Source organism: Xenopus tropicalis, chromosome 7 (assembly GCF_000004195.4).
Source record: "Xenopus tropicalis strain Nigerian chromosome 7, UCB_Xtro_10.0, whole genome shotgun sequence".
In the NCBI taxonomy this organism is placed as follows: domain Eukaryota; kingdom Metazoa; phylum Chordata; class Amphibia; order Anura; family Pipidae; genus Xenopus; species Xenopus tropicalis.
In genome coordinates this window covers 129,773,163-129,787,607 of record NC_030683.2, presented here as the reverse complement: position 1 = coordinate 129,787,607, position 14,445 = coordinate 129,773,163, and the positions used below count along the sequence as shown (strand labels likewise).

The 14,445-nt window shown below is 48.6% G+C and overlaps 1 protein-coding gene across 1 annotated transcript; it reads right to left on the bottom strand.

Moving 5' to 3' along the window:
* Positions 1-709: 709 nt before the first annotated feature.
* On the bottom strand, positions 710-14,112 carry ddx19b (DEAD-box helicase 19B). Its single transcript, NM_203796.1, is given in 12 exon segments — positions 710-1,602; positions 2,835-3,026; positions 3,135-3,297; positions 3,614-3,851; positions 4,724-4,901; positions 5,056-5,167; positions 6,019-6,121; positions 6,366-6,458; positions 7,909-8,044; positions 10,565-10,636; positions 10,932-10,989; positions 14,049-14,112. Coding segments are annotated over 12 exon segments (1,464 nt in total). The 5' UTR covers positions 14,106-14,112; the 3' UTR covers positions 710-1,540.
* Between the last annotated feature and the right edge of the window lie 333 nt (positions 14,113-14,445).

Sequence of the window (14,445 nt, the reverse complement as noted above, 5' to 3'; positions counted from 1 at the left end):
GATATCCACACTTTAAAATTTGCCAGGGCTCCAGCCTCTCTTAAAGGGGAAGTAAACCCAACCATAACGCTGCCCCACTGCGCCCCCTAGTTTTGCTGAAAACCATAATTCTAGATGCAAGGAAATTCCCCAATGAGAATTCTACTGAGCAACAATGTGAGTGTAAGTGCAAGAGAAGTGACCAATGAGAATGCTGATTCCCTGTGTCAGGCCCCTTGCTGGTACCTTACATATAGAGATAATGATGGCATTTTCCCCTCATTATATGGCACAGGAATCAGACATGGGGATAAAGGGACAGACTTGTTCAGTGCTGGGAAACTGTGCTTATTGCTCCCAACTCCAATTGCAGGAACAGAGAACAGGGAGCCGGATTTACTCACATCAGCTGGGATTCTCATTGGGGGATTTCTTGCATTTTAATGCAGTTTTATTGGGCAATATTGCTTTAAGAATACAGCCCTGATGTTGCTGGACTACAGCTCCCAGCATGCCTCCCCCTTCATTATATGTTACATTATTCTGGGATTTGTAGTCCGGCAACAGCGGAGTAACGTTTGGCTGAGCAGCGAGATACCCGTGTCACAGCATTTCTATCCTTACTGACCTCTCTGCAATAAAAGAGATGCATGCTGGGTTTAATATTACCTATTTTACAGGGTCTACTTCCCCTTTAATCACTGGCACGGTAAAGCAAAGCAAATCAAGATAGTGGTAGAACGCAGATTGTTTATTGAAACACAAGCAGATACAGCACAGGAGCAGCAGATCCAACCCTCCCGCAAATTACCCCCCCCCCACGCAGAAAGGAGCCTCCCGTGCCTATTTCCTGTCTGTTTTTAAAGTAATTAAAAGAGTCCACATTTCCTAAAACTTTAGGCAAATCCGAAAAACAACCTACTTTGTTATTTTTTTTACTTGGTAAAAGGACTGGTGCTTCCGTCTCGAAGCAACGCATTGAAAACAAAGCGATTAAAATGCTGAATCAGCAAGGAAGTCTGGCTGTGTATGTGGGAGGGGTCAATAAAATAGCAAAGGACTGCCCCCCACCCACCCAGCACCCCACAAGGTCCCCCACAGCATTACACCTAGTGTCCTTACACTCCATTGGGACAAATCACACATCCACGCGGGGGAGCCGGTATTCAAGCAATTAACTCTTTAAAATAAAATGGCTAATTTTATGAGCAGAGGCAGAATTCTTAGAATAAATGAGAGTCCAGGGAGCTGAAGAAATTCAAAATATTAAAAAAAAAAATTAGAAGCAGCAATAAAACATCTATTCCACCCCCCCCCTGCATTTATAATGCGCCGTCTGCGCTCTGACCAATTGGATACTTGTTCAGCCTCTGATTGGGTGGAGGGAAGCCAAGTGATGACTGGGAATTTTTTTTTTAAAAAAACACAAAGTTCACACCCGGGTCCCCCCCTTCCCAGGGAGCTCCTGTAAGAAAACAAGGCGACTGGTGTGTGTTGTGGGTGTTGGGCCGAACAGAACCAGAGTCCATTTCATGTCAGAGAAAGGAGACGCCGATCCGTTTCACTTGCTGATTTTCTCAATTTCATCCATGTCGTCTGTGTCGAGTTGTGCGATCTTTTTACCTGCAACGGCGGGACACAGACCATTAGGTACAAATAAGTATAAATAGGTTTAATTATTTTACTTTTTGTTCCACAGTTCTCCAGTTTGGAATTTCAGCCGTTATCTGGTTGCTCGGGTCAAATTTACCTTAGTAACCAGGGAGCGGTTTGAGATCGTGACCGATATATGAATAGGAGAGGGGCTGAATAGAAAGATAAGGAATAAAAAGTAACTATAACAATAAAACTGGAGCCTCACAGAGCAATAGGGTTTGGCTGCCGGGGTCAGTGACCCCCATTTGAAAGTTGGAAAGAGTTGCTAGGGTCCAAATGACCTTAGCAACCAGGGAGTGGTTTGGATGAGGGACTGGTATATGAATAGGAGAGGGGCTGAATAGAAAGATAAGGAATAAAAAGTAACAACAACAATAAAACTGCAGCCTCACAGAGCAATAGGGTTTGGCTGCCGGGGTCAGTGACCCCCATTTGAATGTTGGGAAGAGGAAGGCACCCTAAGGACCCTACGTTTTATTAAATGCACCACTTCCTCTATAGACCGGCTTCTTAACCATGGGTCCCCAGACATGCGGCTCCCAGCATGCCTTAACTGTAAGCTGAGGAATACTGGCAGTAGTAGTCAAGCCTGGGGCCCAGGATTAAAGGGGATATAAACCCAACCATAACGCTGCCCCATTGCGCCCCCTAGTGTTGCTATAGTCATAATTCTAGATGCAAGGAAATTCCCCAATGAGAATTCTACTGAGCAACAATGTGACTGTAAGTGCAAGAGAAGTGACCAATGAGAATGCTGATTCCCTGTGTCAGGCCCCTTGCTGGTACCTTACATATAGAGATAATGATGGCATTTTCCCCTCATTATATGGCACAGGAATCAGACATGGGGATAAAGGGACAGACTTGTTCAGTGCTGGGAAACTGTGCTTATTGCTCCCAACTCCAATTGCAGGAACAGAGAACAGGGAGCCGGATTTACTCACATCAGCTGGGATTCTCATTGGGGGATTTCTTGCATTTTAATGCCGTTTTATTGGGCAATATTGCTTTAAGAATACAGCCCTGATGTTGCTGGACTACAGCTCCCAGCATGCCTCACCCTTCATTATATGTTACATTATTCTGGGATTTGTAGTCCGGCAACGTGAGCCCACACGAGGGGATTGGTCAAATATAGGATCTCGGCCAGATCAGGCCCGGAGCCACAACCAGCAGTAATGTAAAGGGCAGATACTCACTGAAGTGCTGCTGGATTCGCTGGAGAATTTGCATGCTGTGGTCACCGTCAACCATATTGATGGCCAACCCTCGCTTGCCGAAGCGCCCCGTGCGGCCGATTCTGTGGAGGTAGGTCTCGTTGTCCGGGTTGCCGTCCTTGTCCACGGGAAGGTCAAAGTTAATAACGACGGACACTTGTTCCACGTCGATACCTGGAGCGAAGGCACAGAACAGAAGAAGGAATTATAGGCGATGTCATTGGCCACAGACTAGTAGGATCTGTTACAAATAAACGTTTTATTGGTTCTTTAAGTTCCCACCTCTGGCGCACACGTTGGTTGTGACCAGCACTTTCTCTTTGCCCTCTCGGAACCGATCAATGACAGCTGCCCTCTGCTCCACCATCATCTCTCCGCTCAGCAGCGCCACCTGGTGGCCTTCTTTGTACAGCTCGCCGGCCAACCACGACGCAGTCTTCCTGGTCTGTACAACAATTAATAGGGACCAATTAAATCAGATAACGGCCCTGCATACTAAATGTAAAGGGGCAGATTATAGTGCAATGTATAAAGTCCGTAACTGCCTGTGGGCGGCAGGATACAGTGTTGCCGGGTATGTAGAACTTGGCCACAAACAGGGTTAAAGGGCAAACGTGCCCTATTTAGAGAAAGGTCCTTGGGTCTAGGCTTTCTCCCCACAGTCTAAAATGCACCAGTGGCCCCACAGATTTCAGGGTGCTGCATAAAGGATATTAAGGGACATATTAAACCCCCCCCCCCGCCCCGCTCCCCTCACTCACATGGCAGAAGATCATGGCCTGCGCGATGGTTATGGAGCCGTAGATGTTGCACAGAGCTCGGAACTTATCCTCGCGGCTATGGCACTCGACGTAGTACTGCTTGATGGTGTCCAGAGTCTCCTCCTCCCGCTTCAGCTTGATGATGTTGGGTTCCGGCACAACCTTCTGGGCAAATCGCCACACCGATTCTTCAAAAGTAGCGGAGAAGAGAAGCATCTGGCAGTCCCGGGGCAGCATCCTGCAGGGCAGCAAATACACACAAGGGTTACTTTTGCCCCCGGCCAGGGTCGGACTGGGCTGCCGGGGTACCGGGAAAATACCCGGTGGGCCCTGCACCCCCAGTCTGCCCCTGGCGGTTGATATGCCCTATAGGGGGACATTCTATTCAAAGGGGAAGTTCACCTTTATGTTAACTTTTAGTATATTATAGAATGGCCAACTCTTAGCAATTTTTTTTTAATTGGTCTTTGTTTTTTTCCCCCCCCATTTAGTTTTTTTTTTTTTTTTTATAATTATTTGCCTTTTTCTTGTAACTTTTTCCAGCTTTCAAACTGGGGTCACTGACCCCGACAGCCAAAAATGATTGCTCTGTGAGGCTACAATGTTATTACTGATACAGTTTGTGAATTATTTTTCTCTCCCATTGATATCCCAATTTCTCATTAAAACCACTGCCTGGTTGCTAAGGTAAATAGGACCATGGCAACCAGATACCTGCTGAAATTCCAAACTGGAGAGACGCTGAACAAAATAATTTGAAAAACCACAGAAAATGAAGACCAATTGCAATTTGTCTCAGACTATCGAGCTCTGCATCATACTAAAAGTTAATCTGAACCTCTTTTAATAGAGCGCAATGACAAGTCTATGTAGGCCGAGGTAGGTACCCCATTGGTTAGGAAGACAACCAATTGGATTCAGGAGCCCCAGGAAATGACATCGTTTCAGATAAAGCCCCAGGGGAAGCTGGGGTGGCACTAGGCATGCAGGGGAGTTTGTTGTAGAGGGGGTGGGGGTAGAACCGACAGGCAGAATCTCATTAAATACCCCCCCTGCTGGAGAAGCAAATGAAGAAAATGAAAGATCCGCCAAAGCCCATTTCTCACTCACTTCTGGATGCGGATGCTCTGATCCTGGTGTCCCTGAGTGGCGATCATCACGTCTGCTTCATCGAGCACAAACACCTTAATCTTCTTGGGATCAATAAACCTGAGTTTGGAGCACCAGTCGAGCACCGTTCCCGGCGTGCCGATAACAATATGCTCTGGAATCTTCTGCCCGCGCTCCACTGCCGAGACATTAAAGGCACCGGGTGAACTTTCAAAAGATGAACATCAAACAGCTTTGGGGGGGGGGGGGATGCTGAAGTCACTGCTGTGCCCAGAGGGGCAGCTTGTAGCCACTATAGCTCAGTATGAGCATGGGGGGGGAGCAATACTCACATTTCTTTCCTCGCACAGCGTAGGCCAGTTTGATATTGGAGAACTGCCCCATTTGTTCAATAACCTTCCCAGTCTGCAGAGCCAGCTCGTAGGTTGGTGAGAGGCACAAGCACTGATAAAGGAAGAGGCAACAAGTCAGAAGCTGCCATGGAAGGGTATAACCTCACCCAATGCCATATAAGCTTACAGATACTTCAAGGGGAACTAAACCCCCTTCCCTTGGCTTTCCACTGCTAAAACCTCCATTACTTATAGGGATATTTATGGGGCAACTTCTATTTCTAAATGACACTGTTACACAGCAAATAATTCCCTCTGCCATTTAACCTTTTATTCTTGTACCAACAAATGTATTTGTAGCTGTAATATTGGTGTGTAGGCGCCATCTCAGTGCCTTGTGCCTGAGTCTGAGCTTTCAGCCAGCGCTACACATTAGAACTGCTTTCAGCTAACCTATTGTTTCTCCTACTCCCATGTAACTGGAGGAGTCCCAAGCCGGACTTGGATTTCTTACTATTGAGTGCTATTCTGATACCTACTGGGAGCTGCTATCTTGCTCCCTTCCCATTGTTCTGCTGATTGGCTGCTGGGGGTGAGGGGGGGGGGATTTCACTCCAACTTGCAGCGCAGCAGTAAAGTGTGCCTGAGTCTGAGCTTTCAGAAGGAGACGGCGCTACACATTAGAACTGCTTTCAGCTAACCTATTGTTTCTCCTACTCCCATGTAACTGGAGGAGTCCCAAGCCGGACTTGGATTTCTTACTATTGAGTGCTATTCTGATACCTACTGGGAGCTGCTATCTTGCTCCCTTCCCATTGTTCTGCTGATCGGCTGCTGGGGGGGAGGGGGGGATATCACTCCAACTTGCAGCGCAGCAGTAAAGTGTGCCTGAGTCTGATCTTTCAGAAGGAGCCAGAGCTACATATTAAATAATAAAAGTCAGGCCAAGAGACCGCTTCTCACCTGTGGGTATTTGTTTGCAGGATCCACTCGGCTCAGCATGGCAAGGACAAAGGCAGCAGTTTTACCTGTTCCCGACTGAGACTGGGCAATGAGGTTCTGAGACCTGGGAGGAAAGAAAAAAAAAAAAAGGTTGATAAAGTTCTGGTTTTTAGGATCTAAGTGAATAAGTTGAGACTGTTGCTAGGCAATAAGGTAGGGGGTCTTTGCTTCTATACATACTTGTACAGTTTCCATATGATAAAGGGTGAGTTGTGGGGAGGGAAGGTGGGGGAACAAGTTAGATTAAATGACTACTTCCCCTTTAGTAGCCCTGGTGGGCCGAGTAAATCAATGGGTTTAATACGTACGGCTCGGCCAGCATCATTGGCAAAGCATTCTCCTGGATCTTGGAGGGCCTGTTGAATCCCATGGCATACACACCTTTGAGCAGCTCTGGCTTCCTAGAAGGACATAGAGGAGATCGGCTCAGCAGGAACGAATAGAAAATGCATAAGAACATACAGATACGGTCAGCTCTTGCACCAGGACATGCAGGCGGAGTACAGGTATGGAATCTGTTATCTGGAAACCAGTTACCCAGAAAGCTCTGAATTACAGGAAGGCCATTTCCCATTGACCCCATTATATGCTAATAATTCTAATCTTTAAAACAAAACAGTTCCTGTACTTGATCCCAACTAAGATATAATTACCCCTTATTGGGGGCAGAACAGCCCTATTGGGTTTATTTAATGGTTAAATGATTCCCTTTTCTCTGTAATAATAAAACAGTACCTGTACTTGATCCCAACTAAGATATAATTACCCCTTATTGGGGCAGAACAGCCCTATTGGGTTTATTTCATGGTTAAATGATTCCCTTTTCTCTGTAATAATAAAACAGTACCTGTACTTGATCCCAACTAAGATATAATTACCCCTTATTGGGGGCAGAACAGCCCTATTGGGTTTATTTAATGGTTAAATGATTCCCTTTTCTCTGTAATAATAAAACAGTTCCTGTACTTGATCCCAACTAAGATATAATTACCCCTTATTGGGGGCAGAACAGCCCTATTGGGTTTATTTAATGGTTAAATGATTCCCTTTTCTCTGTAATAATAAAACAGTACCTGTACTTGATCCCAACTAAGATATAATTACCCCTTATTGGGGCAGAACAGCCCTATTGGGTTTATTTCATGGTTAAATGATTCCCTTTTCTCTGTAATAATAAAACAGTACCTGTACTTGATCCCAACTAAGATATAATTACCCCTTATTGGGGGCAGAACAGCCCTATTGGGTTTATTTAATGGTTAAATGATTTTGGTAGACTTAAGGTATGGAGATCCAAATTACGGAAAGATCCCTTATCAGGAAAACCCCAGGTCCCAAGCATTCTGCATAATGGGTTCCATACCTGTATTACTTCCCCTTTAGCCATTCCCTTATACAGGAATAGTGTTTAAAGGGGAAGGCATGACTGTATTGCCTTAAGATGCCCTTTATATACTGACATGGGTACAGAGGAACTTTGGGGCTATAGAATATAAATTTAGGGAGAGCGGAACTTCCCGCTGCGGCAAAGCCCCACTCACAAGAGACCCCCAAAAGCAGGTGGCCAGTTATAAAAACTAAAGAGCAACATGAAGTCGGTCTCTGGCGGTGCCTGGGCGCGCTCAGACAGACCCGGCTCCTTGGATGCAGTTGCCGTGGATACGCAGACGAGGGATTTGTCTAGGAAATTTAATTAGTGGCTGGTACTGTGCTCTCTCGCACATCATCGTCTCGTACGGAGGGTGCACTGTTGCGCCAGAAGGGAGGAAGAGTGATCCGGCATCTCCTGTAATTAATTAATTGGCAGAAAATGCTAAAGAGAAGTCCCCTCGTTATTGGCTCAGAACTTACAGTCTCAGCTCCTCAAACGACTTGACGGAGTACAGGGGAGAATTTGGATCCCTCTGCAGAACCTCCACCTGGTTGGTGTTGCTGACCAGATTATTGCGAATGAGTTTGTTGAGCAGCGATTGGGCGGCTTTGTCCTCTGCGGGGGGGAGAGAAGGGGGGGGTATTAGCATTTAAACAGTATATTTTCCCACTGCTACCTACTGCCCCTTACCCTCACTAGCACGTTGCACCAGGCTTCAACAATAAGATTTGATGTTCCTGGCAACCTATCAACATGCAGCATCGTATGGTTCTGCTGAACTACACATCCCAGCAGCCCTTTGCTCCCTTCTGGGAGACCAAGCCGACCGGGTTGCCTAGGGTACCTGGTTGGCTGGGCCTGGCGCTGGTCACAGTTACGCCACTTCTATACCCACATGAGTCTCACACCTGGCACACAGGTCAGACTAGCATCACAGCACCCCAAAAACCAACCAACACCCACAAACTCATACAAAACTTGCTGCCGCTACTCTCATACTTACGCTGGCGATGAGAGATGCCAAGCACTCTAGTAAATAAAGGGTTAAGGCAGTGATCCCCAACCAGTGGCTTTGGGGCAACATGTTGCTCCCCAACCCCTTGGATGTTGCTCTCAGTGCCCCCAAACCAGGGAGTTATTTTTGACTTGGGGGCAAGTTTTGGTTGAATAAAAACAAGATTTCCTACCAAATAAACCCCCTGTAAGCTGATAGAGTGCATAGAGGCCCCTAATAGCCAATCACAGCCCTTATTTGGCACCTCCATGAACTTTTATGGTGCTTGTGTTGCTCCCCAAGTCTTTTTACATTTGACTGTGGCTTAAGAAAGGAGCAGAGTTCAGGACTGGCACGTCCCGAGTGGCATGGGGGTGTAGTTCTGCTGCTCCTGTTCCACCAAGGCACAAACCAACATCTCCTTAGATTTGTCGGCTGCATCAATGCCTCTTTGCTCACAGAGGTTGATGAGCATCTCCTTGGTTTCCCTCTTGTATAATGCTGCCATCTTGCAACACTTACCGAAATAAAAAAGGTACAAAAAGAGAATAAGGAGGGAAGGGAAAAATAGTCTGCACTGAGTTTGTCCTTTTTTCCTCCTCGGAAGGGTTCACAGTCCTTCAGTGCAAGGTTTAGTTACTTAATCCAAGCATTAAGGCTCTAAATAAAAAGATATCACCGCTGCCAAGCAACTTGTTACGATTACGAAACTTCTAGACCCACGTGGCGCGGCTGCCTAGCGGGTCCCCTGCTCAGTCTCACACCTGGCGGCACAGCACCCCCAATACCAACCAACACTCACAAACTCATACACAACTTGCTGCCCCCACTCTCATACTTCTTACACTGGCGATGAGACACGCCAAGCACTCGAGTAGTAAAAGTATAACAAAAAGGACATAAAAAAAATAACTAAAAAGTAGTCCTTCTGTTCCTGGAGGCAAGGGGAAAGCAACGGGACGAACTTACAATCAAAATTGGTCTTCCAAAGTAAATCCCATGTTTAGTCAGAAGAGCTGACTATCTCAATTTGCAGGGGCATCAGATAACTGGACACCCCCCCCCCCTCCCTTAATGCACAAATAAGCACTCACCCCAAATCCCCCCTAACTGGCCTTCAGGCTGGGCCCCCTTAGCCCATAACAAGGTTACAGATATATAGAAACATTGGGGTAACAGTCACCCCGCTATAGTTCCAGGGGTACCCAGGGCACAAATAAGCACTCACCCCAAATCCCCCCCTAACTGGCCTTCAGGCTGGGCCCCCTTAGCCCATAACAAGGTTACAGATATATAGAAACATTGGGGTAACAGTCACCCTGCTATAGTTCCAGGGGTACCCAGGGCACAAATAAGCACTCACCCCAAATCCCCCCCTAACTGGCCTTCAGGCTGGGCCCCCTTAGCCCATAACAAGGTTACAGATATATAGAAACATTGGGGTAACAGTCACCCTGCTATAGTTCCAGGGGTACCCAGGGCACAAATAAGCACTCACCCCAAATCCCCCCTAACTGGCCTTCAGGCTGGGCCCCCTTAGCCCATAACAAGGTTACAGATATATAGAAACATTGGGGTAACAGTCACCCCGCTATAGTTCCAGGGGTACCCAGGGCACAAATAAGCACTCACCCCAAATCCCCCCCTAACTGGCCTTCAGGCTGGGCCCCCTTAGCCCATAACAAGGTTACAGATATATAGAAACATTGGGGTAACAGTCACCCCGCTATAGTTCCAGGGGTACCCAGGGCACAAATAAGCACTCACCCCAAATCCCCCCCTAACTGGCCTTCAGGCTGGGCCCCCTTAGCCCATAACAAGGTTACAGATATATAGAAACATTGGGGTAACAGTCACCCCGCTATAGTTCCAGGGGTACCCAGGGCACAAATAAGCACTCACCCCAAATCCCCCCCTAACTGGCCTTCAGGCTGGGCCCCCTTAGCCCATAACAAGGTTACAGATATATAGAAACATTGGGGTAACAGTCACCCCACTATAGTTCCAGGGGTACCCAGGGCACAAATAAGCACTCACCCCAAATCCCCCCCTAACTGGCCTTCAGGCTGGGCCCCCTTAGCCCATAACAAGGTTACAGATATATAGAAACATTGGGGTAACAGTCACCCCCCCGCACTCACCTTTATCATCATCCTCCGACTTCCCTCCATCTTTGCTGGGAATCTGCTCCGCACTCTCCGGTTCCTCTGTGCCTGACGGAACAAGAATCACATTAATGGAATGAAGAGTAAATGCAAGTGGATTTTACCAAGCAGCTTCGCTCAGGACTGAACCATTTTGCAGGGGTTGGGGGGGGGGGGTCAGCTTCATACTTACATACTTAGTGCAGCCCCTGCTGGGTTGGCATCTTGTTGGCTAATCAGAACACTGCATGAAGCGGAGCCCAACAGGATGGGGACACTGGCTGCCAACCATTATAGACAAATGTGTGCAGGTAACACACTGGGATGCTCAAGGGCAAACAGTAGGAACACGACTCTCACTTACCGTTGCTCTCCGGCTTTGGCTTCTCGGCTTTTTCTCCTTTCAGGTTTAACTTGCCGAACTGTGATCAAGAAGGGGCAGAATTATTGGGGGCAGTTTAGCCAGCAGCAGGATCCCGGCCAACCTATCCCCTTACTGTATGGAGGTGCGTGCCCAGACGCCCATACACCAAGCTGCATTCGGACTTCTATTGGGCAGTACTGACAGGACAGCCAAGTGTCAGCTTATCAGAAAGGGGGCGGGGCATCCAGATTCTCGGTAAGGGAACACACGGGGTCAATACGCAGCAATTTAAAAGAATGAAAGCAAAACTGACTTAGTATTTTATAGAATAGTCAATTCTAAATCAACTTTTCAATTGGTCTTTATCATTTATTTCCTAGAGATTTTACATTATTTGCCTTTTTCTGCCTCTTTGCAGCTTTCAAATGGGGGTCACTGACCCCGGCAGCCAAACCCTATGGCTCTGTGAGGCTCCAGTTTTATTGTCATTTTAATTACTTATTTTTCTGTCCAGGTCCTCTCCTATTCATATACCAGTCACTCATTGTGACCACTCCCTAGTTGCTAAGGTAATTTGGACCCTAGCAACAGTTTCCACACACTCTTCCTGGGGCCCTCAACCACTCTCTCTCTCTGGCACAGAGACTAGTGAGAGCCCATCCAATAGATTTGAGTGGAATTCAATGGTGGGCACGTTGGCATGGTAACAGAATGCGATGGCTGAAACATTTACTTCCTGGTCTGAATAAGGATTTGCCCTTAGATACAAGATGAAGAGATTAACCCCAGACCTCCTGGGGCAAGTTGACCCCCCCGAGAGTAACATGTGAGTTACCCACAGGAACTTTAACCCCCTGCCCCGTGTATTTCTGCACACAAATCTAGGAGCAGTTTACAAAGATGGCATTGTGCTACCTTCTCCGATCCAACTAGAGCATTTATGAACTACAACTCCCAGCAGGCTTGCTCACATACATGCCTATTGCCCGATTAATATAGGGCTGAGAGCCCCTAGCCCCTGCATTAGTGCCCCAAGAACCGGCAGCAATGCCATCATCTGCCCAGGGCACTGCAATACCAGGAGACACTAGGCCACATTTACACCAGCAACTGGATTCTGCCCGGGGCAAATGAATCAGCCCCAGGGGTAAAGTCAGGGTACAGAGAGTACAAATAAACATTTACACGGGACTGAGCCAGCAAGAGTAAGTTTGGCTTATTCACTGGGGAATGGAGAGGTCTGAAGTGGGACCTGGGGCAGTACTGGGATCTATAAGGACCAGAACAGAACCAGTTGGGCCTGGTCCCATTCAGAAGCAACGCATTGGGAATGTTACATGTGCCTTTAGCTGCATATAAAGGTGGGGTAGCGGTGCCGCCAAGCTACAGTACAGAGATGTAAGGGCCAGGGGCAATGATTGCAAAGCTGCGCCAGAAGGGCAAAAGAATGTAAGGGCGGCGGGCAGTGGGGGGAAACCATGTATAGAAACCAACAGGGCAGTGTGCCAGTACCGAAACAGGGAGCAGGAGAGGGAATGATGCCAGAGGGGCAGCAGAGAGAGGGAGGGGGCAGCAGGGCCAGAGGGAGGGAGAGGGCAGCAGGGCCAGAGGGGCAGCAGAGAGAGGGAGGGGGCAGCAGGGCCAGAGGGAGGGAGAGGGCAGCAGGGCCAGAGGGGCAGCAGAGAGAGGGAGGGGGCAGCAGAGAGAGGGCAGAGAGCACGGCGCTAGGGGTAGACATAAGCTGCGCCGGGGGGGATATATAGAGTATGGGGGGGGGGGATATATATATATAGAGTATGGGGGGGGAGGATATATAGAGTATGGGGGGGGGAGGATATATAGAGTATGGGGGGGGAGGATATATAGAGTATGGGGGGGGAGGATATATAGAGTATGGGGGGGGGGAGGATATATAGAGTATGGGGGGGGATATATATATATAGTATGGGGGGGGGATATATAGAGTATGGGGGGGGGGATATATAGAGTATGGGGGGGGATATATATATATAGTATGGGGGGGATATATAGAGTATGGGGGGGGGAGGATATATAGAGTATGGGGGGGAGGATATATAGAGTATGGGGGGGGGAGGATATATAGAGTATGGGGGGGGGAGGATATATAGAGTATGGGGGGGGGGAGGATATATAGAGTATGGGGGGGGGGAGGATATATAGAGTATGGGGGGGGGGAGGATATATAGAGTATGGGGGGGGGAGGATATATAGAGTATGGGGGGGGAGGATATATAGAGTATGGGGGGGGGAGGATATATAGAGTATGGGGGGGGGTATATATAGAGTATGGGGGGGGGAGGATATATAGAGTATGGGGGGGGAGGATATATAGAGTATGGGGGGGTAGGATATATAGAGTATGGGGGGGGGAGGATATATAGAGTATGGGGGGGGGAGGATATATAGAGTATGGGGGGGAGGATATATAGAGTATGGGGGGGGGTATATATAGAGTATGGGGGGGATATATAGAGTATGGGGGGGGGAGGATATATAGAGTATGGGGGGGAGGATATATAGAGTATGGGGGGGGTATATATAGAGTATGGGGGGGGATATATAGAGTATGGGGGGGGGAGGATATATAGAGTATGGGGGGTAGGATATATAGAGTATGGGGGGGGGAGGATATATAGAGTATGGGGGGGGGAGGATATATAGAGTATGGGGGGGGAGGATATATAGAGTATGGGGGGGGGTATATATAGAGTATGGGGGGGGATATATAGAGTATGGGGGGGGGAGGATATATAGAGTATGGGGGGGGAGGATATATAGAGTATGGGGGGGGGTATATATAGAGTATGGGGGGGGATATATAGAGTATGGGGGGGGGGGAGTAACCGACAAGCCTGCCGGGGGCACCAATATCGGCGTTTCCCCAAGAAAGAACTTTTTGCGGCCCGTTGGGAGAGAGGGGGGGGGGGGAGAGGGGGGGGGGAGAGAGGGGGGGGGGGGGGGAGAGAGGGGGGGGGGGAGAGAGGGGGGGGGGAGAGGGGCCTGTGAGTGTGACTCACGCCATGTGCCCGGCACACAAACCCCAGGGAACAGGGGGCTCCATGCCCGATACCCCAGCAGCCCCCCTCCCGCTCTCACCGTTTCAGCCGCGGCCTCTTGTTCATCCACCGCCAGAGCCCAGGAGTCAGTGGCCATCGTGCCGGGAACTCACCGAGCCGGAAGCTGCAGCCAAACAGAAGCACAGAAAGAATTCCTCCCCAACAGCCAATCAGCACACGGAGAAGTAGGGAGGAGGCGCGGCCGGGGTGTTTAATAGCCGCTCGGGCGGAAAAGGCGGCAGAGAATTTCTGTTCCGGGCTCAGTGCGTTCCGGAACTCACAGGGGGTGGGGGAAGGTGTAGGGGCTCCGGGTCGGACAGGATTTCGGTGGCACTGATCCAATTCCGACTTATACTTGCCCAGGCTGCCTGGCTGTACTTGCCTTTACTCTCAGGGCAAACTGGCTGTTCCTGCTGAACTGTCTCCCTCAGGCTATA